A 24,507-nucleotide genomic window follows, 5' to 3' on the forward strand; every position below is an offset into this window, starting at 1 on the left:
TTTCCTCTGGAGTGGAAGATGAGCACAAGGAGTATTCAAAGGCAAGGAGGTGCCCAGGAGAAGCCTGAAACCAATGAGAGAAGTATTTACAGTAGGATGGCTCTTATCATATGTACATAATACTAAATATAATATTCTTTTCTCTGACAAATCATGTCTTCCTGTTGTGTCTCCTGGATTACACATCACCAGCATCCTGCCAGGAGTGGCTGAGTAACAATACTCACACAAAAAATTGCAGAAGACACCAGATTTGTCTCTCATCAATAACAGATGTCCCTGTCAGTGGCAGCAGAGCAGGCCCAGGTCCCTCTGACAGAGCAAAGCCACCGAGAGCCAATGTGTGTTTGTACAAGAGGAGCACCATGGCAGTGAGGGCCAGCAGCCTGGGAAAGACTCTTTGGAGACAGAAGCAGCCTTCTGATTTTCCCAAATTGCCCTGTGATGGGAAGTGTCAGCCCAGACCTGGGGGCAACAGGGAGCACTGAGTGTGTGTGAGGACAGATTTAAATCCCACAGCAGGACTGAGCGTGTGGAACCACATCAGCCACACAGGAAAGACTCCATTTATAATCAGAAAGTACAAAACAGCAACATCAGAAGTCACAGGTCATGGCCAAGGTACAGAACAGGGACCCACAGCACACACACACTGAGGAAACTCATCCAGGGAATAAAACAACCACCTTCAAACACTGACACAAGGGAGGCAACAATCCAACACTCAATATCAGCACTGCCTGTGGCAACACATCATGCCACAGGCAGTGCTGATATCCCAGCATCAATCCCAGTTTGGAGGGGCCCAAAACACCAACAGGGATTTGGCTTGGATCTCCCCAGGGGTTCCCAGGTCGAGCCATGGTTTCAAACCCATGCACTGGGAAGCTGGAGCTAATGCAGGAGAGCTCTGCACTCCTTGATGCCTCTGGGATCATGTTTGGTTTGGATGAAGGAAAGATGTTTTGCCACTCAGCATCTCATGAGGGGCACTCCATTTTCCCCAGCCTATTAATCAGCACGTTTTCAAATTAAAAATTTGTAATTAATAGGAGGTGGGCCCAGGCTGGGGACACAAACACGCCCCAGTTTTGGCACTGAAGTCTGAGTCCTGCCCTGCCAGCCCCCTCCAGCCCAGCTCCAGCTGTGCTGTGTTCAGTGTGCTGACACCTCATGGCCGAGGCAGAAACTCTGATAAGAGCCCGTTTCCCAGGACATCACCCACACGTCCTCCATCTGCTCCAAGGCATGAAACCAGGCTGGTTTATCGATGAGTTTGTCATGAGCAGAACTGAACACAGTAAAGACAGGAAAGAAAACCAGTCCAGAGAGGCTTGGAGCTCTTGGATCACAGACAGCTGGGCACACCAGGGGCTGTTATCCGGAGCTGTGGTGGTCTGGGTGTCCCTGCTGCTGGAGGATGGCTCCAACACACTTCTCCAGCGTGTGCTGAGCCATGCATGGCAAACACTGCAGTCTCAGGCCTGGCAGGAGTGTCCATGTCGGGGTTACCCTGCTCTCCCCTGCCCCGTGGGGGTCTCCCAGGGGCAGATCAGCTCCTTTGCAGAGTTCTTCCGAGCCCGGGGCTGCCTGTCCTCTCCCTGCCCGGAGCTCCCGGGGCAGGCCGGGCTCTCCGGAGGCGCGGCTGTTCTGACTTGGAAGAAGCTGCGTTGGGAAACACAAACTCATCACACACACACACACACACACAGCGCTTTTTAATGTGCTCCGAGGCGGCAAGCGAGCTTGGCTTTGAGATTTCCACTGCTCCAGCCCCAAATCCCAAAGCAAAACTCCCGGGCATGAGCCCATGGAGAGGAAGGACGAGGGGAATGTGCGCTGCCACTGCTTTGAAGCTGCAAGGCCGCGTGACAGAGCTCCGGAGCCAGGTAGAGCAGGAGCCCTCAGGTTTGTGCTCTGGAATTTATAATGTGGACTCATCCACTCGGCCAGCAGCAGAGGTGGGTTAAACGGGATCAGGGACATGCTGCTCCTGGTGAGGGACATGGCCCGGGCTTGGTTCCTGCAGGGGCCGCCTTTCCAGGCAGAAATTCCCCATCTCTGCCCTGGAATGACAGACACTTAGCGACTGTCGCTCAAGATTTCCCCTCGTCACTTCTGGTTCTCCTCTGACTGGAAATCACGAAACCAAACCTGAGTCAGTGCTCAAGAACACTGAGGTTTTCCAAATTCAGGGATTAAAAGTAAAACCTGGGGTTTTGCACGCTGACGAGGAGGTGCGACAGTAGCAGAGGCACAGCCAGCACGGGCTCCTGGCCCGCTCCCATCGGAAAACTGCAGGAATGGAGACAGGGAAGGGCCTGGGTTTGGGGCAGGTGTGGCAAAGGTGACTCCCAGACAGATTCTCAGGGACTTCTCCCTCTGGCTAATCCCAAACCGAGCCGGCCCGGAGCCGAGCCCTGTCCGGCTGTGTGTCCGTGTGTCCGTGCGCTGCTCACCTGCTGACCGTCCTGCTGTCGGGCCGCAGCCGCCGCTCCCGCCCGCCCAGCGGCTGCACCTTGCCGTGGGGCACGGCCGGGCCCCGGGCCGGCAGCGAGCCCGGGCTGCCCGAGCTGCGGCAGCCGCTCCGCAGGAAGCGCGCCCAGGCCCGGGCGGCCAGGCGGGATCTCCGGCCGCCGGACTGGAAGGGGCCGGGGCCGGCTGCCCGCGGGTCCGGCCGGGTGCCCGCGGCGCTGCCCAGGGCCCGGCCGATGGGTGAGGGACAGGCGGGGCCCCGGGGCAGGGCTGAGGGCTCGGGGAACACGGGAGGCACGGCCTGGGGCGATGCCGGGGTGCCGGGGCCGGGGCCGGCATAGGCAGCCGGGCCGGGGGAGCAGGAGGCGAGGTGGGCTGGCTGTGGGGAGGAAAAGGAGAGAGGCTTGGTCAGGTCTGGAGTGACACCCGGGGTTCCCCAGGCTTCTTCATGAGGAGAATCCCGCTCCTTCTTTGGTGCTGCCAGGAGAGAAGGGCTCAGCTGGGAGGCAGCTCCAGCCACCCCAGCCATGCCTGTGTCCATGTCCCGCTGTCCTGCAGACCCAGCCACCCCAGCCATGCCTGTGCCCATGTCCCTCTGTCCTGCAGCTCTGGCCATGCCTGTGCCCGTGTCCCTCTGTCCTGCAGCTCTGTCCCCCCCAGCCCTCTCCTATGCCCTCTCCTATGCCCTTCCAATCTTAATCACAGTAGCCTTCCTTACGCTAATAGAGCGCAAAATCCTAAGCTACATACAAGGCCTAAAGGGCCCAAACATTGTTGGCCTTTTCGGGCTCCTACAACCCCTGGCAGATGGTGTGAAACTATTCATCAAAGAGCCTATTCGACCATCAACATCCTCTCCAATCTTATTCATTGCAACCCCAATACTGGCCTTACTCCTGGCAATCTCAATCTGAACCCCATTGCCCCTCCCATTCCAGCTCCAGCCACCCCAGCCATGCCTGTGCCTGTGTCCCCCTGTCCTGCAGCTCTGTCCCCTCCAGTGATGCCTGTGCCTGTGTCCCCCTGTCCTGCAGCTCTGTCCCCTCCAGTGATGCCTGTGCCTGTGTCCCTATGTCCTGCAGCTCCGGCCACACCTGTGCTGGTGTCCCTCTGTCCTGCAGCTCTGTCCCCCCAGCTATGCCTGTGCTGGTGTCCCCCTGTCCTGCAGCTCTGTCCCCTTCCCTTCCCACTGCCAGAGCACTGGGCTGTCACACCTTGCCTGCGGGGTCACTGCTGCCACCACAGCTCCAGCGAGTGCTGACAGATCCAGCCCCGCACCTGCCAGGATGCTGGAGGGGCCACCAGCCTGTGTCATTGCTCACCACCATTAGCTGCAGGCATGGAGGAGGCTGTCATGCCAGGAATGTGATCTTGGTTAGGGACAGCACAACCATGTCACACCCACGGCAGCACCAGGGCCGGGAACAGCCCCTGAGCCCCAGCCCACCTTGTAGTACCAATGTAGTACCAATGTAGTACCAATTCTCCTGATGGAACCCCAGTGTCCCTGGCTGGGGCTGGGGAGGCTCCAGCCCAGCTCAGCCAGCCCTCAGGACAAGCCCCAGCACAGACTGGACAGGACAAGGACAGCACATGCTGCATGCCACGTCCCCTCCCATTTCTCAAGGACTTAGTCCCAGCAAAATGAAATGCAGCTCAAGTGTCCAGGGAGAGGAGCTGAGAGCAGAGGCACATACAGGACATGCACACACACATGCAGAGATGGCACAGAGAAGGATGAACACACTGAGACACCACAGAGAAAGATGAACTCGGATCTTTTTCTATTTTCTACATTTATTTTTATTAGACAGATGAACACATGGAAGCCATGGCCAAAAAAAAAAATTAAACAACACATGGAAAAAAACAATTTCTCAGCTGGCACAAAGTGAAGTTCAGCTTGTACCAAGCAACTTTCCTCTTTGGGGACTGAGCAGCAGAGGATGAGGAGCAGAAGCTGGGCTGTGACAGCTCCATCAGCCTGTGGCAGGGCAAAGACAGCTCCTGCCTGGGTGTGAAGGATGGCTGCTTGTTCCACATGCAGAAATTGGTGTTCCACATGCAAAAACTGGTGTTCCACATGCAAAAGCTGGTGTTCCACATGCAGTAACTGGTGTTCCACACAGTAATTGGTATACCACACAGAGTAACTTGTGTTCTACAAGCACTGACTGGTGTTCTACATGCACTAACTGGTGTTCCACACAATAACTGGTGTTCCACATGCAGTAACTGGTGTTCCACACAGTAACTGGTGTTCCACAAGCACTGACTGGTGTTCCACACAGTAACTGGTATACCACACACAGTAACTGGTGTTCTACATGCTTTCACTGGTGTTCCACACAATAACTGGTGTTCCACAAGCACTGACTGGTGTTCCACACACAGTAACTGGTGTTCTACATGCTTTCACTGGTGTTCCACACAATAACTGGTGTTCCACAAGCACTGACTGGTGTTCCACACCAGTTCCTGGTGTAACTGGTGTTCCACAAGCACAGTGACTCCCGAGCATGCAGCACAAGCCATGGCAGGGGAGCAGCGATGCCAAGCAGAGATGATAAAAAATCAGAGAAAGGAATGGATAACAAGCAAAGCAGCAGACAAAATAGAAGTAGAATCAGAGGGACTGACGGGAACACACAGATTTGTTATTTATTATTTACACCCTGACTTGATCTTCCACATGTTACTACATCCTGGCAATCCCAACATGCTCAGTGCTCCATGTTACACAAACTCTGCAGAGACTCCAGAGCTCATCACAGCCCAGTGCCTTTGGGCCAACCCTGCCAGGTTCTGGAGAGTCTTCCAGTGCTCTGATGTCCAAGTATGCTGAGGGTGCTCAGCACCTGATGTAACAAAGCCTCGGGGTTTAAATTTGAAAAAAGGCAGCCTGAGCCTGCTCCCCTGTCCAGCAGTGCAGAATGTGCCTGTGCTTCCAGCAGGAGTGAGAACAGCCTCAGCACACACATCAGAGGGAAGGCCTGGGGTGACTCAGTTTGAATTCCTCTGAGGTTTATCACTGATGGGGGAAGGAAGGGCAGGACAACCTCTGTGGCTCAGCCACAAGTGGAGGAGAGGAGTGACACCAGATCAGAGTGTCCAGCCCTGATCCTGCCACGAGGAGGGCCAGAGTCACTGTTGGGGACACAGTGACATCATGACTGTCCCCTGTTCACAGGGAGTTGCCCTGCAAGGACCCCAGGGCTCCAGGGCCTGCATGCACCCCCCTATCCAAGGGCTCCCACTCCCTGCCAGCTCTCTCCAGAAGCTGCCCCATCCCTGGGGGTGCCCAAGGCCAGGCTGGATGTGGCTCTGAGCACCCTGGGATAGGGGAAGGTGTCCCTGCCCATGGCAGGGGTGGAATGAGATGAGCTTTAAGATCCCTTCCAATCCCCAAACCATTCTGGGATTCTGTGATCTCCCCTCTTCTGTAAAATCCTACCAGTATTAAAAAGGGATGAACAATGTGAACTGGAGAGAGGCAGCTTCCCAAACCTCAGTGCTTCCACCCAGTTCCTTTCCTTCCCCAGAATTTTAAAAAACAAGGAACCCTTTCTGTCCCTTCAATTCCCTTTACTGGGCTTTGCAGGAATCTTCTCACTTCTGGTAACCATTGGCCTGGTCCAGGCATGCTGGGCTTTTCCAGCAAAGCCTGGAATCTTAATCCCTGAGCTCTTTAGCACTAATGTGGTATTTCAGCTTGCCTTATTCTACGGAGCAAAAGAAAAAGAAAATACTACCTAAAGTTGAAATCTGCTCTTAACACCTCTACCCTGTTCTCCCTTGCCTCTGGGCTACAAGCCAGTGACAATTGCAGCTACCTCCTGCTGGATTTTTAACAACAGAAAATAGAAGAGCAGGAAAAAGACAAGACAAGAGGTGGGAAGGACTGGATAAAATCTCTCTTGGCTCTGGCAAGGAGCAGCTCTCTGCACCTGCACACCCAGCTCACAGCACGGGAGTCACAGGGAGAGCAGAGCAGAGCTTCCTGCTGATCATCTCCAGCGTGCCAGGGGATGTGGGAGTGTCATTCAAATTCAGAAGGTCAGCTAAACCTTCAGAAATGCTCCTGCTACTGCTCCCACGAGCAGCTCTTGTGCCTGTGGTGCTGGCTGGAGGTGCAGGACTCTTGGAGTGGGGGTGTGCTCCTCTCAGGGGGTGCCAGATGCAGCCCCTGGGAGGGTGCAGAGCCCCCCATGGGATGGAGGCCGGCAGGGACAGTCTGGGCTGGGTCACCTCACCCTGCTCCCTGCAGGCTCATCCCCTTAGGGCCAAGGCAGGCTGGTCTGAACCCACTGGGGCACAGCTCTGCCCGGTGCCACCCCACTCCTGGAGCAGCAGGGACCGGCGGCCGGGCTCTGCAGCCTCCCGGGGCTGTGGAAGCATCTCCCCCCGGGTGTGCGGGGTGCTGCCCCCCGAGCCTGGCACAGCAGCAGCCGGCATGCCCGGGAAGGGACATCTGCTCTCCAGCAGCCATGGCAACGTGCGGGAGGCAGAGCCGGCCTGGGAAAGCTAAAGCAGCACTGACACCTTCAGGAAGGGGAGACGAAGCTCAGCACAGCCTCGCCTTGTCTTTTCCCTGCGGGGCTCAGAGCCTACTTGGGAGGAGCTTCCTTCTGGAGCTGGTTCCTGCGATCCAGCTTGCTCATGACCTGCGTGATGTCCACGGTGTTGGCGGCTTCCCTGGCCTTGGCCTCTTCCTCCTGCTGCCTCAGGATGATGGGGCTGGGGCTGGAGCGGAGGTGGCGGCGTCCGAACAAACCCGTGCTGGGCAGAGAGAGGGCAAGGACAGGGTTACTGAGGAGAAGGGCACCAAAACCTCCCCCAGGCAAGCAGAGTGACCCAGCAGGACAAGCTGGGACACAGAGATGGCCAGAGGAGTGCAAAGTGCTTTAAACAGCACGGGGTGAGTCAGTGTCACACACAAGCTGCAGGACTGCTAAAAGTGTCCAAGGCCTGTTGCTGAGGGCACACAGACACTCATCACTCAGAGCAGACCCACATTGTCACAGACATCTGCTATGAAAAAGCTTTTCCTTAAGATTTTTCCTCCTGAGAAGCTGAGAGGCCTCAGGAACAAAATGTAACCAATGGTTATCTGCTGCTGTGGAATGCAACAGGTGCATCTGGGATTGGTCTCATGTGGTTGTTTCTAATTAATGGCAAATCACAGGACAGAGTCCGAGCCACAAGCCTTTGTTATCCTTCTTTCTTATTCTATTCTTAGCTAGCCTTCTGATGAAATCCTTTCTTCTATTCTTTTAGTATAGTTTTAATATAATATATATCATAAAATAATAAATCAAGCCTTCTGAAACATGGAGTCAGATCCTCATCTCTTCCCTCATCCTCAGACCCCTGTGAGCATGGTCACACCCACATCACTCCTTTGTTGTGTTTGCACATAACTCACACTCAGGGTGAAGCCAAACTCCTCCCATCCATGGAGTTTTCTCCAGTGCCCTCGGGAAGATCAAGGCAGGGACCAGTGTGGGTGCTCCTGGTGTCTGTGATGTCCCCAAAAAACACCTACTGCCTGCTCCAGCAGCACCCAGCAGTGGGAACAGGTGCCAAGCCACCTCTGCATGAGGCACCACCTCCAGCTTAATGGGATGCTGAGGTTTGGGGGGTCCAGAACCAGCACTGACAAACACCAAGGCAGGATCAGCTTAATGGGATGCTGAGGTTTGAGGGTCCAGAACCAGCACTGACAAACACCAAGGCAGGATCAGCTTAATGGGATGCTGAGATTTGGGGGGTCCAGAACCAGCACAGACAAACACCAAGGCAGGATCACTGGGATCAGCCAGGTTCTGCCAGTGTGGCTCAGGGAACAACCGACCTAACCCCAGGCCAGGCAGCAGCAGGGCTTTTCCCACTGACTTAACACAGGCTTTAGATGAAACAACAGTGTGAAAGTCCATGATTCCTCTTTATTGCCTGCTAGGTTGGTGAGTGGAACAGAGAAACAAACACCACACAGGCTGGCACTGCACGCTCAGCTTTAGGAGCAGCTGCAGCTCAAATGGCCTGAATTTGCTGTGTAACCTTCATCTTGCTGGGAAAAAGCCATTTCCAAGGCCATGCACCTTGTGCCAGCTGTCACTCCCAAGGTGCTGCTTGTTCCCAAATGCCACCTTCCCTGACACCAGGGGTGAGCTTTGTCCAGGCAGAGATGAGCAGATTGTCACAGACACATCTTATGAAAAACCTTTTTGACAGGATTTTTTCTTCTGAGAAGCTAAGAAGTTTCAGAAACGAAATGTAAACAATAATTATTTGCTGCTGTGGAATGCAACAAGTGCATTTTTGATTGGTCTATGTGAGTTGGTTTTACTTGATAACTAATGACAGCTACTTGTGTCGAAGCTGTAAGCAGTCACAAGATTTTATTATCATTCTATTCTTTTTTTTTTGCTAGCTTTCTGATGTTTCTTTTCTATTACTTTAGTATAGTTTTAACATATCATTTTCTTTTAATATAATATATATCATAAAATAATAAATCCATTTTCTGAAACATAAAGTCAAGATTCTCATCTCTTCCCTCATCCTGAAACCTCTACAAACACTACCACACAAATCCCATGGATTTTCCCAGACCTTGGGTCTGTCTCTGCTCTGGCAGCCAATGTTTGGTGGGCAGAAGTTTTCCCATGCTCAGACACCAGTGCTGTCTCCTTCCAGGAAAGGAGCCCTGAACTAATTCAACAATCCCAGCCCTTCTCAGCAGACCCAGCAGAGAAGGCAGCTGAGCAATCAGCAGCTCCACTCCTGTTCACAAGCCTTTTCCAAAGGGCTCATGAATAAACAGCACCATCAGTCTCAAAGCGAAGTGCAACATTTTATTTAATTAAGAGAACATCTAAATCATCATAATTTTGCTGCAACTTGGGCTTTTTCTACCCTTGCTACAACAAGAAAAACAAACCCCACAATTACAGCCAGTTTCACTTGCCTTTTTTTGACACCCTCTTGTGGCACAACAGCCTTGGCCAGCATTTCCTTGTATATTGGAGACTTTAAATAGCGGCCATAGGAGTCCTACTAGGAGAAAAAAGAGACACTGGTAGTTATGGGCTGCAAACACCCTTATTAAAATCACCACCAAATACAGCTGCTCAGGAGCCAGGGAGGCTGGGAACTGGATAATCTCCCCCAGCAGCTCAAGGGACTTTGCATCTTTCAGGCAAATGTAGCTATTTAAACCAATATCCTTTCATCTGGCTGTAAAATTCCCAGGATTTTCCATCTCACAATAAAGCTTCACAGGTAAGACCCAGATCAAAAGATCTGAATGAAGCTTAGCCTGGGCCAGCAGGGTCTCAGAGTCACTGCAAGGTGAGGAGCTTGTGTTCCAGGAGCCAAACTTTTCATCAGTGGGTGAAAATCAGTCCAGTTCTGCTGCTTGCAGTGCATGGAAGCTGGAATTGAAAGCAGGACTTGCAGCAGCCACCTGACCCCCACCACCTTGGGGACAGGCTGAGAGGGAAGGAGCAGCAGCAAAATACCAATGCCTGAAGCAGCACTTGCTTCACTCAGCAAATTTGAGGGAATTTCAAACAAAAGCCCCTTGGAAGGGACAGCTGATAGCACACAAAGGCTCTGGAATGCCCAGAGGGCTGGAATCCCCCTCAGGCTCTGGCAGCAAATAACAAACCTTTTTCATCAGCATGTAGATGTGGGTCTGAGCAGCGTCCAGAACATAACGATGAGGGTGCTCCAGGCCCTTGACTGTGATGCCCATTGTTTTGCCATCGATGTTAATCCAGCGCCTTGCTCCTGGAGCCAGGAAGAGCCTGCCAGGAGGAGGAATCAACAGTGCCATTAGCAGCTGGAGAATTCACAGACTCCTGTCTATGCATGAATGAAAAAGTCCCTTCAGCTCCCTGCTGCAGTTTGCTGTCCTGATCTTGGGCAATCAATGTTCTCTTCATCAGAGACTCAGTGCACTCACTTCCTCTTGTACATAATATAAGCCAAACTTTAGGTCACTGGAAGCAAAAAACCTCTCCCCACTTTGCTTGTGGCAGCCTCAAGAACTTTGCTATTCCATACCAATATTTAAATTACATCCTAAGACTGAAATATAACAGAGAACAGAGAGGAAAAGTAAATATATACTTAAAAAACATTTCTACTTTCATCTCCAAAAGCTCCTTTCCTGTGTGGGGACAAAAGACAGCCACATCTGATAACAGCCTGCATGTAAAAATCTTAGGAATAAATCATTTGGAGAATGACAACCTGTGGAAGGTGATGGGACTCATGCACAAAGAGTTAAAGAGTGGAAAATTTTCACACTCACTTGTAGATTTCTTCTGCTTTTTCTTTGACCTTGGATTGGTCTCCATACTTGAGATCCTCACAGGCTTCCCAGAAACCCAGATTCTCTCCTGCATGACATGGGCACAATCAGCAGAGAGTGAGATTGAGGAAAACACAATCCCATTTATTAACTCCTGGATTTGTTTGGCACAATTTGCTGGCCCCAAACCAGTCTTTCCAATTGACTGAAAGAGGAAAACAGCTTTCCCCTGTTCTCTGCCCACTGACACCTCTAAGAACGTGTGAGCTCAGCCAGTTCCAGCTCCTCTGGGAGCAGTCAGAGAATCATGGAATGCTCTGGGGTGGAAGGGACCTGAAAGTCCATCTCAGTCCTATGGGCAGGGACACCTTCCAAATATCCCAGGCTGCTCCAAGCTCTGTCTGACCTGGCCTTGGACACCTCCAGGGATGCAGGGGCAGCCCGAGTGTCGCTATAGGACATGAAACAACACGAGCGCACACACCGCTGCTCTCAAGGTGAAGAAAAGGGAAGTTTATTTTCTGACTCCAACATTTATAGTTTTCCAAAAGTGACAGTGGATTGGAGAGTGACAGTGCCACCTCTCCAATGACACTGGACAAACTAACAGTCTATCAAATTTCTCTTCTCCCATAAAAGAATGTAAAACAATAAGTTATTTACAGAAAGTGTGTGAGAAAGTTTGCTACAAGAATGCAAACATCAGAAGGCTTAGAAAATCTTAAAAAAGCAGGGCGACACCAGAGCTTCTCTGGGCACCCTGTGCCAGAGCCAGCCCACCCTAACAGGGAAGAATTCCTTCCTAAAATGCAATGTAAGCCCTGTGGGGCTGTCCCCAGGTGGGGACACGCCGGGCTGTACCGTGTGTCCTGTGCCACTAGATGGAACCGCCTGCCCTGGCTGCACAGCCTGCAGCAGCCGTGTCACCTCAGCCTGGGGACACAGGGACACTGCCACCCACCGCTGAACTCTTTCTTCAGGAAGATCTGGAAGTTCTGGCGGCCTTTGGGGTCCCGGATCAGCTCGCTGAAGTTGAAGGCCCATCGCTCCACGCGCATCCTGGTGGGCACCTCCACCCTGTGGGGAGAGCACACACAGCACCGCTGCTTCCTCTGATCAGCAGATTAATTAAAACCAAAATGCCCTTAGCTGGGGCCAAGGGGCTTCTCAGCATTCTCTTGTTTTCCAGAGTGGTGTAATGAGCTCCTGAAGTCAACCCACTAAGTAAGTTGTAATTAAACAACTCGGGCTGCAGTGGGATGAGGATTTAACTGGGATTTCTGCAGCTCTCACAGTGACAGCCCAGGCCTGCCCTGAGGTTTGACTCAGTCCCATCCTGGAGGAGGCACTGGTGGCTGCCCAGAGCTTTGCTTCTCATGAAGGCACTCAGTGCAGGCATCCCCTGGGCATGTCTGCTGGGATACAGTGAGTCCAGGATTGCTCTCAGAACCACTGAGATGCTGGAAGCTCCAAGCCCTGAGATGCCACCATGTAATTAGCAAACCCTATCCAAAGGGAAAACCAAGGGAGGCCCCAGAGAAGGGATGGAGCACCAGTGTGTGCCTCCCACCCAAAGCCTCTCCTAAGGAAGCCTGAGGGGTGAGCAGAGAGCCAGGGGAGCAGCTGGACCCTGAGCTGCTCCTGTTCCACTCCAGGGATGCTCAAGGTGGAGCAGGACTCATCCTCCACTCATCCCAGGGAGGATCAGACCCATCAGCAGGGATTGAGTGCACACTCCCATCATCAGCTCAGCAATTCCTGTGATGTTAAGGAAAGATCCACTTGAAGAAAGCAGTGCAGAAAGTTCAGCATGGAGTATTCCCAATTTCAAAAGAAGTTTGAAAGGGAACACATCTCTACTTGTGAGCAGAGATCAGATACCACAACAAAAATCAGTGGTTCCCTTTCCTGATTTCTATCAGTATAAAGGTCACTGTAAACCACAGGCAGGCAAAACAACAGAAATACATACAGCTTTGCATTGAGGTCCCAAAAGTCAGGGTCATCTGATATCCAAGGGTTGCTGGGGAGACATCCAGATAGGATGGGATCATTGGAGAGGAACTGCTCAGAGTACTTCACAACCCTGCAACAAATCCAAAACCAAAATATGAATTTGGAAGGCAGAATTACAGCCAGCCCCATTATAGCCAAAAACCAGATTACAGATCTCCTCAGAGGTGCAGGACTCTCAGCACAGGGATCTGGAAGGTGGCCCCTGCCTTCCTAGAAAAATCAATTCATTAGCTCAGGTAATCTTTTCCATTTCCCAGCAGAAGTCTCCTTTTGAAACAGTGAAATTGTCAATTCAAATACAAGGAGGTACAAGACTCTCTTCCATCACCTCCTTCTGCCTTTTCATTTTAAGGAAGAGAGATTTAGGACTCTCTTAAGGAGAGTTTCTGTCTCCTGTTCTCAGCTGGCCAGGGCCTGATCCTGCACTGCTCTGGGGGAAAGTGTCAGGGAAAGGAACACAGGGGTTGTGCTCACCCAGATGGGTTCTCTGCAGCCTTCCCATGGGCCATGGGAGAACTCAGGGAGCTCTGGGAAAGTCAGGGAATGCTGAGGGCTCATCCCAGCTTCTCCTTTCCTCCATCACCTACCACAGGGTTCATTCCTCTGTGAGTGGCTCTGAGGGCTTGGCACAGAGCAGAGCTGTCTCTCTCCCATCAGGAACCAGACAAACACTTCTGCTACCTTCTAACTTGGCCAGGCTTCTAATTACAACTGATTTCACTAATGTCCTGGAATTTTAGCTCCAGCCTCCCTTTTTCATTCTTGAAAAAAAAAAAAAATCCTCTGGTTTCTGCATTTAAAATTCCTTCCAGGCCAAAATGCTTTCATGTGCTCAGAGCTGGGAGTGCAGGGTCCAGGAGCCCATTGCTAACAGGCACCTTGGCACACATCCTGCAGTTATAAAATGCTCCTGCCCAGAGCAAACCACAGGGCTGGCACACAGCTGCTCCATCCTCCCTTCCCACTGGGAATGCCAAGGCATCCAGCACCTGCACTGGGCACTCCAGCCCATGATCAAGCAAATCTAAACCTGTCAGCTCAGGTACCACTGCTGTGTAATCTTGAAGAGCTTTGCAGCTTCTCCTAAATCACTGCAATACTCTGAAGCATGCACACTGCCCAGTTGCTGCTCATATCCCCATTGATAATAATTTGATTTGGACCCAACCCTGCAGCTGACACTTTGGAGTTCCAAAGTTCCTGAGATTTTTGATCTAGGTGATAAGCATCATCCCACCAGAACTAAAGAGAGAAAAAGCCCCACTGCCAAAAATGAAACACCACAAAGTTCCTGGAAAGCAGCCAGGGGTCCCCAGCTCCAGCTCACAGTCTGGAGAATTGAGGCAGCAGAGTTTTAATTGAGCTGGAAGTCAGTGACAAAATGAGCAGAGCTGCTGGTGCCCTGCAAGTGGTGGCTCTCAGAAGACTCTCTCTTCCACCCATTCCATTCATCCAAGATGATTCCCCAGGGAACTGCTCTGAGCACCTTGTTTATGTCAGCTAGGACAGGAATACCTGGTGGCAATGGCAGTGCACCAGGAGATGCTCAGGCTGCACCTCAAGGAGCCTGGTCAGCACAGGAGGAATGCCTCTGACAAACACACCAGTGCCTAAAGCCAGGGCTGGAGGCTTCACCAAGAATGTGATCAGGAAACACTCCCACTGGGAAGGGGAATTGCTAATTAATTGCTTGGATGCTCGTGGGGAGGCTGTTTCCCTCTGCAGGTTACACAGCCAGAGATGAGCACCAGCATGGGGCAGGGACAGCCAGGGTGGGGACCAGTGACAGGAGGGTCAGTCTGTCCTGCTGGTTGCTCCTCCTGAGGACAGACACACTGCTGGATCCTCCCCTGGGATCACAGCTGACCAGAGCAGTGTCAGCACCTCCTGATCTCAGTGGGATTCTCAGCCCAGGGCTTGGTGCTGCTCTGCAGCAAAGCTCCCAGGGAGCCTCTTCATCCTCCTGGGACTCTGATCCCCCCTCCTCCTCCCAGACAGCCCAGACAGCACTGGGCCACCACATGGATCCCCTGGCTGAGTCACCAGCTGCCAGAGCAGACAGCTTCATCAGCTCATCAGGAGATAAGCACTGCAGACTAATTAATGTGTGGACAGAAGGAAATCAGGACTTACCCTCCAAGAGAGACAGAAGATTTCACTCTGGTCTTCAGGATAGCCTGCTGATAGTACATGATCTGAGGGGATCAGACATGGCCATGGTTAGGAGCATGGAGGCTTGAAGATAAGGCCTATCTAAACCTCAGACAGGTTCTCTCCCACATAGTGGGGCTAATTACAGCAGGGACTGCTTCTTCTCTAATTGCTGGATGTCCAAGGAACCCCAGGATCCCTGAATTGGCTCAGTAAAATGTCTGTTTTCACTGAGCTCACTGCAAACATCAGAAACTCACTTTGCAATGTGCAAGTAATTAAAAAGCACTCCCCATGTTATATAGAAATTGAATAATAGCTCCCATCCTCAGCACCTACAAATGCTCTGGATGATTTAGCATGTAATTATCATTGATTCCTGGCTGTCTCTGTGCTGGCGCCACCGTGATTTCCCCACCACTAATTTTGATCTATTGGATTTCAGCCCTGGTGTCTGTCCTTGCCAGAGCCTTCCCGTCACTGGGAGAGCTGCAGTGGGAGGGAATGTCCTGAAATTACATTGATAAAAGCTCCATGAGGCAGGGATTCTGCTTTTCAAAGAGCCAATGCCCTGCACAGAGGGCCTTGAGCCACACAGGATGAACACTGAGAAGTGAGGGAAGCACCACTCACCTCTCTCCTGTAGAATTCCATAGTATTTTTCTGTAAAATATATTAAAAAAAAAGAATCATTACATTGGGATGGGTGCTTCTTACACTTGGTTTTTTTTTTTTTTTTTTTTAGACATGGAAACACCGTTGCAGTGCTGCCGTTGTGCAGCGCTCTCCAATTAATTCTGATTACAATTAAAATCAAACACAGCAGCTGAGCTAATCAGGGTATCATCAAAGCTAAGAGCATCCCCACACGGTAAATTGTCCCATTAGCTGTATTTACTGTTTAGCATTGCTTCTCCCATCACAGGCTGCCTGTATGCCTTCAATTAAGGGGTTATTCTAATGGAGCTAAAATAGATTCATTTACGAGACACAGATTAGATCATTCAATATTAGCTAAAGGAGACAGGAACCAACACATTGCAAAATATAAACACCACAATTAAAAGCCTCAGAAGCAGTATCTGCTGTGCAAAGGGTGTTTAGGTTGTGATTTGAATAACTCAGCCTATGTTACATGTCATCCACAAATGAGCAGGCAATCGAAGGCAAGGAATTAACTGCAGGGTGTTTGTTCACACAGCTTCCTTTGAAGCACAGTTATTTGTGTGGAATAAACTGCAGAAGGGAGAAGGCAAGACAGGCTAAGTCAGGGATGCTCCCAGCAAACCTTTAAAGGCTCAGGCAGGGTTTCAGTTGCTCAGCTCCTGTTTCAGTCAAGACCTGCACCCCAAAATTATTCTATCAAACAAACCCTGTGGCAGGTGGGGGTCTGCAGAGTGCCTTGGAGAAGTGCAGTTTGTGAGGGATGAGGGATGAAGATTCTGGTACTGAATGGCACAGGCAGCTCTGCTCTCCCCTCACCTCCCCAGAGACCCCAAACTGCCCCTGCTCTGGGAAAGGCAGGATGCTCCCCCAGGGCTGCTTTGTGGGGACACTGATCTGCTTTTGCACTTTAACCATCACCAGTCCTGCTCAGGAGGGAGAAACTCTTCTCCACAAGGCAGAAAAACACCCCAATTTTGCTGACACTTGGTTCTGAACTCACCATTTCAGCAGCCAGAAATGCAGCAGAGCCCAATCCCTACAGCACCACCTCAGAGCCAGCCCTGACTCTGACCCAGCCTGGCCACCAAAAAAAGCCCTCCCAGTGGTGTTGTGAGGGGAGGAAGCTTTTCCTGCTGGGAATACCATGAGCAGCTCTGAGGGGCAGCACAGCCCATCTCAGCAGGGACAAACAGGGCAGCAAAACCCAGCAGTGATGCTGTGCTGGCCCCTGTGGGACACATCAGGGCACAGAACAAGCTCTAGGACAGCAGGATCCTTGCTCACAGGGCTGTACAACCTCCCCTGCTGATTCACAAGCTCCTAGGACACCCTGATAAATGATGGAGGAGCTGAGGAACAGCTTTTCAGCCTTCTCTGCTCTCAGCTGCATCCCTGATTCCAGGCCACGTTCCATTTCTTCCCCTCATTTCCAGAGTGTCATTGTTTCAGACAGACTGCAGAAATGGAAGGGAAAAATCACCTGCTTGCACAGAGAGATTTATTGCATTTACTGCCCTAAAGTGTCCTGTTTGGAGACCTGTGTTTGTGCCCTCCTGCACAACAGGAGTTCACTGTCTCCCTGGGGAATCTGAGACACAAACCAGGCCTCATCAGATCTACAAGTGCCAGCTGAAGGGCTCCATTTGATGGAACTTGTGGCTAGAGCAGTGATTTCAACACGTTAAAATCATTTTAAAAACCCCTATTTTCTTCCACTTTTTTTGTCAGCTGGGGCCTCAGGCAGGCCTGGTGCAGTGGGGAAGGAGAAGTGGGTGCTGGCACAGTGGCTTGAAGGCAGCTCACGTGGCAGGAAAGTGGTGTTATCTTCTAGAGGGGCCTGAGGGGCTGGCAGCACACCACACACACACGAGACAAACAGCTGTGGGAAAGAGAAAGAGAGCACAGTGAGTGAAATGTTATACAGAGACACAAAGGGGTCAATTAAAATGCCATCACAACAGGAAAATTATATGTGGGTGAAGAAAAATCAGCAAACAAGGCAAGATTTTTTTTTTTTTAAGTGCCCCACACAGCAAGGATGCCCTCCTGGCACAGTCTGTGTGGAGGGCAGCTGCTCCTGGCAAAACAAGGGGGGCTTTGCTGGGGGGCTCCAGGTGGGGAGGGGATTTGCCCCAGAGAGGGGCTGAGCATCTCTGAGCAGTGGCACAAACTGAACTGCAGCAAATCCAAGGGGAGCCCAGTGCTGAACACCCTGGGAGGCTGCAGGTGCTGCCTGTGCTCAGCCCCTTCCAGTTCTCAAATCAGCAGAAACTGGGAGGAATCTCAGCTATTTCACCCCAGAGCTGCTCACAATTTCATTTCCCTTTCTCCCAGTGCCCCCAGTTCCCAGTTCAGAGCTGCTGCAAGTGGCCCTGAGCACCCTCCATGTCCCAGTGAGCACTGCCAGCTGTGCCCACCCTCCCTGACCCCCACTGCTGACTGCAGCCGTGCCAAAGTGCCCTGCACCACCCACCCACCCTGCCTCATTTGGAAGGAAATCATCTTTGGAACAAAAGAGTGGTTTCTCATAATGAGATTAATTTTGCAATGCCCTTAATGAGTGACTTATCCCAATTACTGCAGCCTCCAAACCAACGTGGCAATTACTGCAAGGCCTCAGTCTGTCCCAAGTGAGAGCCACGAGCTGTGCCACATCCTGTGACAGCCCTGAGACAGCCCCTGGCACTGGGACACCCTGAGTGCCACCAGCTCTGTGCTCCTGGGCACTGCAGAGCCAGGAGCTGCTCAGAGCCCTGCCTGGAGCTGAGCCCATGGCTGAGGCCAGCAGCTCCTACAAGAGCTGGGATTTCTGCTCATTGCCAGCCTCCTGTTTGCTCCTCTGCCCATGGGAGATTTCCTGCCCACACTGGGGAGATGATGCTCATGGTGGTTTTGCCTCCCTGTTTCCAGAGCTCATCAACACCTGGAAACAGCTGTGGGTGGATGCCTGGAAGGAGCTGGGAGTGAAGAAGGTTCTGCAGAGCTTGTCTGGGACCAGGACACTGCAGTTCCAGCCTCACTCTGCCCTCCATGCACAGAGCTTGGCAGGCTGAGGCTGATCCCTGGAATCCTGTGCAGGGAATTGGTCACTGAGAGCAGGGCAGAGCAGCCCAGGCTCCCTCCAGAGCTCTGGGCAGGAAGATCAGCCCTGGCTAAGGAAGATCTGCCCTGGACAAGGAAGATCTGCCCTGGGTAAGGAAGATCTGCCTCTGGACAAGGAAGATCTGCCCTGGGCAAGGAAGATCTGCCCTGGGTAAGGAAGATCAGCCCTGGGTAAGGAAGATCTGCCCTGGCTAAGGAAGATCTGCCTCTGAGTAAGGAAGATCTGCCCTGGCTAAGGAAGATCTGCCTCTGAGTAAGGAAGATCAGCCCTGGGTAAGGAAGAGCTGCCCTGGGTAAGGAAGAGCTGCCCTGGGTAAGGAAGATCAGACTCTGGACAGGAAGATCTGCCCTGGGTAAGGAAGATCAGCCTCTGGGTAAGGAAGATCTGCCCTGGAAAAGGAAGATCTGCCCTGGGTAAGGAAGATCAGACTCTGGACAGGAAGATCTGCCCTAGGTAAGGAAGATCTGCCCTGGGCAAGGAAGATCTGCCCTGGGTAAGGAAGATCTGCCCTGGGTAAGGAAGATCAGACTCTGGACAGGAAGATCTGCCCTAGGTAAGGAAGATCTGCCCTGGGCAAGGAAGATCTGCCCTGGGTAAGGAAGATCAGCCTCTCCAACCCTGCAAAGTGCAGCCCAGCTGTCTCTGCCCATCCCAACACCCCTGCTCAGTGCAGCCCTGCTCTTCCACTCTTCCTGCAGAGGCAAATCCTGACTCTGGCATTGGATTATCCCAACATTCATCTCCACTGTGCTGGTGCATCCAGCCCTGCAGCTGGAAATCAATGCTGCCCCCAGCTTTGTTCAAATGGCCATTTTGCCCCTGTTTATCTCCCTGTGCTTTCCAAACTTGTGATGATGCAGCAGAACTTTATCAGGCAAACTGGCAGGGATTTATGAAATTAAAGGCCAGCAGTGACTCATTGATCTGTGGCTGATTTGCTGCACCCAAACCAGGACACTTCATTCAGCAGCCCCTGAGTGCAGTACAGGGATTTTGGGGGGAGTTAAAGCTCTTTCAGGAAGACTCTGGCTCCAGAGGCAGAGGCTGTGCAGACTCCTGCAGGCACTCAGGGGGCATTCTCAAGCACTGAGGCTTGGTGTGAGCTGGGAGCCAGCAAAAAAAGGCTAAAACATCCCTTAATTAGCTGTTCAATGGGTGGCTACTTCTACCTGACTCCTCCTGCCCATCCACAACCCCTAACTCATTGTAAGCACGAGGTTTGCCCATGGATTAGCAATAAAAGCCCTTCAAAGGAGTTGAACACCTGTTTATCCCCAGAGGACCCCGTCTGTGAGGGAGGAGAATCCCACCAAAGGGTCTGAGCAAGGGAAGGAGAGATGTTCATGCTAATGTCAGCCTCAAAGAAATCAGGAATTCATTCTTTTCTTTCCTTCTCAACTGCCAAGATAAAAAACTCCATAATTTGGCCAACAAAGTGAGGGCAGATTGAGAAGGAACAGGGACACAAATCAGAGGTTGGCCCATTCTTTCTGCAGGGACAGAAACCAGAGCTTGGCCCATTTATTCCTCCAAAGGCTGCTGAGCCACAGGTGTTGCTGAGAGCAGCCTGCAGAGGACAAAAATGAAGCTGCTGGTCCAAAAGGGGCTCCATGAGGGCTCTGGGCTGTCTCTTGTATTCTCCATCACTCTTTCAAAAGCAAAAGGAGGAGCAAGGAGAACCTTCCCTCCTCAGAGAAGGAGAAGGGCAGGGAAGTCACCCCAAACTGTGTCCTTGGGCTTCTGCCCTCCTTGGAGCCTCCCCTGCCTCTCATGGCCAGGGGGGAAGTGGGCAGAGATCCCTCAGCTCCCTCCCCCCGTGCTACCCAGCACTGGCAGCTCTTCAGGCCATTTGCAAACCCAAAATCCCTTCCATGTCAGCTGTAAAACTGTGGGTGAGAAGTTGGCTCACTCCTCTTTCTATCCCTCTCCCTTTCCACTACTTCTTTACTCTTAAAAAAAGAAAAAGAGAAAAAGGCTTTTCAGCAGCTGCTACTTACAGCAAGAAAAAAAAATAAAATACACCCCAAGCCTACACTTTGCTCCTTTTCAGTCTCTATAGCAACAGAACACAGCTGGCCAAAGCAATTATCCTGCCTTGGCTGGAGATGTTTAAAGGCTGCTGCAGGAATGGGAAGTTGTGGGAGCCCTGTGAGGGTGATGGCAGAAACATTTGCATTGAATTGCTGAGAGATGTTTTGACTTTGCTTCCAAATGAACACTGCTAAGGGCACAAAGACAGGATCACCTCAGAGGGCTGATGGAGAAAGGGAAGAGCAGCTCCAGCTGCTCATCCACTGACTGGATCTGTGTGATTTCAGACCAGTTCACCCAGTCACAGCCCTCACGCTGTTTCTCCATTCACTGATTCTATTCTCCTCCATTCACTGATTCTATTCTCCTCCATTCACTGATTCTGTATCTTTATGGTCTACAATATGCATTTTTGGCAACATTTTGTGTCTCCAAAACATTTTGTTGTCTCCACCACACCGACTTCTTCATCTTCTTACCACACATTAATTACCCTCTGGGAGCTACTCTGGAATTTGATTTTCAACCTGGATCTTTGCACCGACCCTTGACACCCCACAAAGTTCATTCAGCCCTCATACAAAGGCAGCAAGGAGCACCTGGAGACAGAGGATTCCTCAGCTCAGCTTCACCAGCAGAGAAAACATGTCCTGCAGCCAAGCACTCACACTAACTGGTGTGGCAAGAAAGCTGACAAAGTCTTTTCAAGGCAGAAGAAGCTGCCAAGGCCTATTTTGAGGGCCTCACCTCCTGGCTGAGAGAGCCTCAGCCTCTGGCCTGTTCAGCTGCTAGAGCTGAGCTGACACACTCAGCCTGCAGTGCCCAAAAAATGACAACCCCAGGGACATTTTCTGGGTCCTCCTAGGCCATTTCAGTAGGTGTGTAAATAAAACCCAGCCCTGTCTCACCTGGTTTACCTTATTTTCATTGGGATCTGTGACACGGTCTAATCCATACTCGAGGGCGCTCAGCATGCCTGGCTGTGGTGAACAACAAACAAAGCTTTGTTACTCATTTGGTTTAAAGGCACAAATGCAGGAGGAGACCCCCAGGCCTCCACTGGCAGCAGCTCCCAGCCAGCAGTGCCTTGGGAACCCCCAGATTTGGGAATGCCCCTCTTGAAGCTGCAGCTGGACCTCTGTCCCTTGCAGCTTTGGGAACAGCCAATTGTGAGAATCCACAAAATCAGAGGGGTTTGGGAAAGCTGCAAAAGGCAGCCTCAGAGACTGTAAAACTGTGATTGGAGCTAAGCAGCAGCCATGAGATTGGTCAGCAAAAAAATTATTTAAAAAGTAGAAAAGCAAGGACAAATAGAACAATGGTCTGTGTATTAATGCTTGTCTAGAATAACTCTCTAAGCTACAGAAAAGTTTATCTAGTGAGATATTAGGAAGTTTGAAGGTTAATAATGGAGCTCTGTGCATTGTGTTTGAAGGCTCACAAGCAGGTATTGTATTTGAAATAAGCAGGCATTGTTTAACCAAAGGTACCTGTGCTTATAGTGGTTGGATAGAACTACTGTCAATGTGCTTCTGCTTTGTGTGATTGGTCAAAACACTTTTAAAGTGAGGTGTAACATTAAGTTCTTGCTCTGCTGCCTGAGATGTGAGCTGGTGGCATTTTCCCTTTGCCATAACCATGTAATGAGACTGAGCTGGAAAATAAACCAGCTCAAGGCTGCTCCCAGCAGTCCCATCCCAGCTGTGATTGTACACAGACCTGGCCAGCAATACCAAGGGAAGGTGGTGGGGACTCAGGGCAGCTCTGGGCTGGCCCTGCCCTGGCACTCAGCCCTTCCCACATGGGAGTTTGTCGCAGGTGGCTGCAGGGAGGGCACCACGAGTCACTGCAGTCACCCTGTCCCCCCCTACTCACAGGAGTTCTGTTCACAAGCCAGTAGGCTCTCTCCTGGCAGTCCAGGGCATACCTGTCCTCCTTCTTCCGCTCCTTCCCTGCCCTGCAAAGCCAAGAACAGGGGAATTCAGCAATTTTGCCCTCCTAAATCAGTGGCACACCTCCAGCCTGCCATGCCCCGTGGGTCCCAGCCTGACTGAGCCATCCCTGCCCTGATGCCAGCCCTGCCCACATCCTGTCCTGGCTAATTCTGGGCTGCTCATCATCTTCACACGGCCACACATGACTCTGCCTTTTGAGAAATCATCATCATCTTCCTGAGCTGAGCTGGGAGCAGGCACATCCCCTTCTGGCACAGACACGTTTTATCAAAAATCCTTCCCTTAGGATTTTGTCTCCTGAGAAGCCTCAGAAACAAAATGTAACCAATGGTTATCTGCTGCTGTGGAATGCAACAGGTGCATCTGGGATTGGTTGTTTTTAACTAGTGGCCAATCACAGTCAGCTGGCTCAGGCCCTCTGCTCAGTCACAAGATTTCCTTTTTCCTTTCCTTTCCTTTCCCTTCCCTCTCCTTTCCTTTTCCTCTCCTTTCCTTTCCTTTTCCTTTCCCTCTCCTTTCTTTTCCTTTTCCTTTCCCTCTCCTTTCCTTTCTCCTTTTTCCTTTCCTTTTACCTTTCCTTTTTCCTTTTTCCTTTCCTTTTCTTTTTCCTTTCCCTGCCTTCTGATGAAATCCTTTCTTCTATTCTTTTAGTATAGTTTTAATATAATATATATCATAAAATAATATAATATATATCATAAAATAATAAAATTCAGCCTTCTGAAACATGGAGTTCAGATTCTTGTCTCTTCCCTCATCCTGGGACCCCTGTGAACACCCCCACACCCTTCTTAGGCACAGCACAGCCTCTCTGCTGACTTGCCCCCAGTCCTGCTGCTTCACCTTTGTCCCTGTCCCACGTCCCCAAGGAGTGCCACCCAGAGATACACCCTGGACATGCCTCATCCCTTTCTCTCAGTAAAGCAGAAGCATTTCTCAGAGAAACTGCTTGGAAACGGTTCTGAGGAGGGTTCCCAGGCACTAAAACCCAAATCACCTCCACAATTAAACACAAGAGGCACTAGCATGGTTTGGGCTTGGACCAACGAATTCTTTCCCAGAAAAGTCCTGAGCACAATTTGGGATTTAGCACGGGGAAGGGAACATTCCCAACAGGCTGTTTGCATGTGGCCTCCCTGCTGTGGTTACAGGGTGGGTGCTCTGCACCAGTCTGCCCCAGCAGCACCATCAAACAGCCTCAGACAAGTTTAATCTGCTGCTTCAGACACAGGCTGGGGATCTGACTTTGAAACTGCATTTGGCATCTCCTAGCCCGAGTCTGACCTCAGTTTACAAGAACAACAGTCTCGTGTTTAATGAGAGTTATCTGATGAGCTGCACTCCCAGGCCTTGGCTGCCAGCCCAGGGAACACAGAGGCTGCTCAGCAGCACAGGCACTGCCTGCCCTGCCAGCAGGTAAAGGAACGTGACAGGGGTCCACAGAAGCAGGAGAGATCTCTAAAGGAGTATTCCCATCTCATGTTCTGGGAATTTGAAGGTTTCAGTTCTAAAATCAAGTTATTTTAGCTGGGTACAGAATTATGCACTTCAGTTTTCTCCAGAAGTCTCTGCTGGGACTATTTACTGCTTCTTGATTCTCCACTCAGCTGAGAGATGGGCCAGAAACTCCTGACCCAGACCAGCAACAGGCCCAAAGTCCAGGGCCTGATCCACAAATCCTCATGGAGAACACTGAGCTAAATGAAGTTGTTTCTAATTAGGGCTTGCAGCATTAGGACCCAGCTTCTTCACAGAACCACATCAAGTGCAAAATCTAAACCTCCACTCCA

At 51.3% G+C, this 24,507-nt stretch overlaps 1 protein-coding gene across 7 annotated transcripts in view; it reads right to left on the reverse strand.

Moving 5' to 3' along the window:
* Positions 1-525: 525 nt before the first annotated feature.
* Positions 526-24,507, reverse strand: part of RGS9 (regulator of G protein signaling 9) — a 39,975-nt gene continuing 15,993 nt past the window's right edge. Inside the window, exons 8-19 of one of the 7 annotated variants that reach the window (XM_054645331.2) lie at positions 22,638-22,719; positions 21,680-21,742; positions 15,596-15,625; positions 14,945-15,006; positions 12,768-12,881; positions 11,757-11,872; positions 10,796-10,883; positions 10,148-10,286; positions 9,446-9,531; positions 7,140-7,254; positions 2,460-2,854; positions 526-1,665 (exon numbers count right to left, since the gene is read on the reverse strand). In XM_054645331.2, coding sequence (XP_054501306.2) covers positions 1,509-1,665; positions 2,460-2,854; positions 7,140-7,254; positions 9,446-9,531; positions 10,148-10,286; positions 10,796-10,883; positions 11,757-11,872; positions 12,768-12,881; positions 14,945-15,006; positions 15,596-15,625; positions 21,680-21,742; positions 22,638-22,719 — 1,447 coding nt within the window. In that variant the 3' untranslated portion in view covers positions 526-1,508. Of the gene's footprint in view, positions 2,855-7,067; positions 7,255-9,312; positions 9,535-10,147; positions 10,287-10,795; positions 10,884-11,756; positions 11,873-12,767; positions 12,882-14,944; positions 15,007-15,595; positions 15,626-21,679; positions 21,743-22,637; positions 22,720-24,507 lie in introns of those variants that run through there. The other 6 variants (XM_077188163.1, XM_077188162.1, XM_077188164.1 and 3 more) reach the window with 6 other exon arrangements.

Source organism: Agelaius phoeniceus, chromosome 19, assembly GCF_051311805.1.
Source record: "Agelaius phoeniceus isolate bAgePho1 chromosome 19, bAgePho1.hap1, whole genome shotgun sequence".
NCBI classification, from domain to species: Eukaryota; Metazoa; Chordata; class Aves; order Passeriformes; family Icteridae; genus Agelaius; species Agelaius phoeniceus.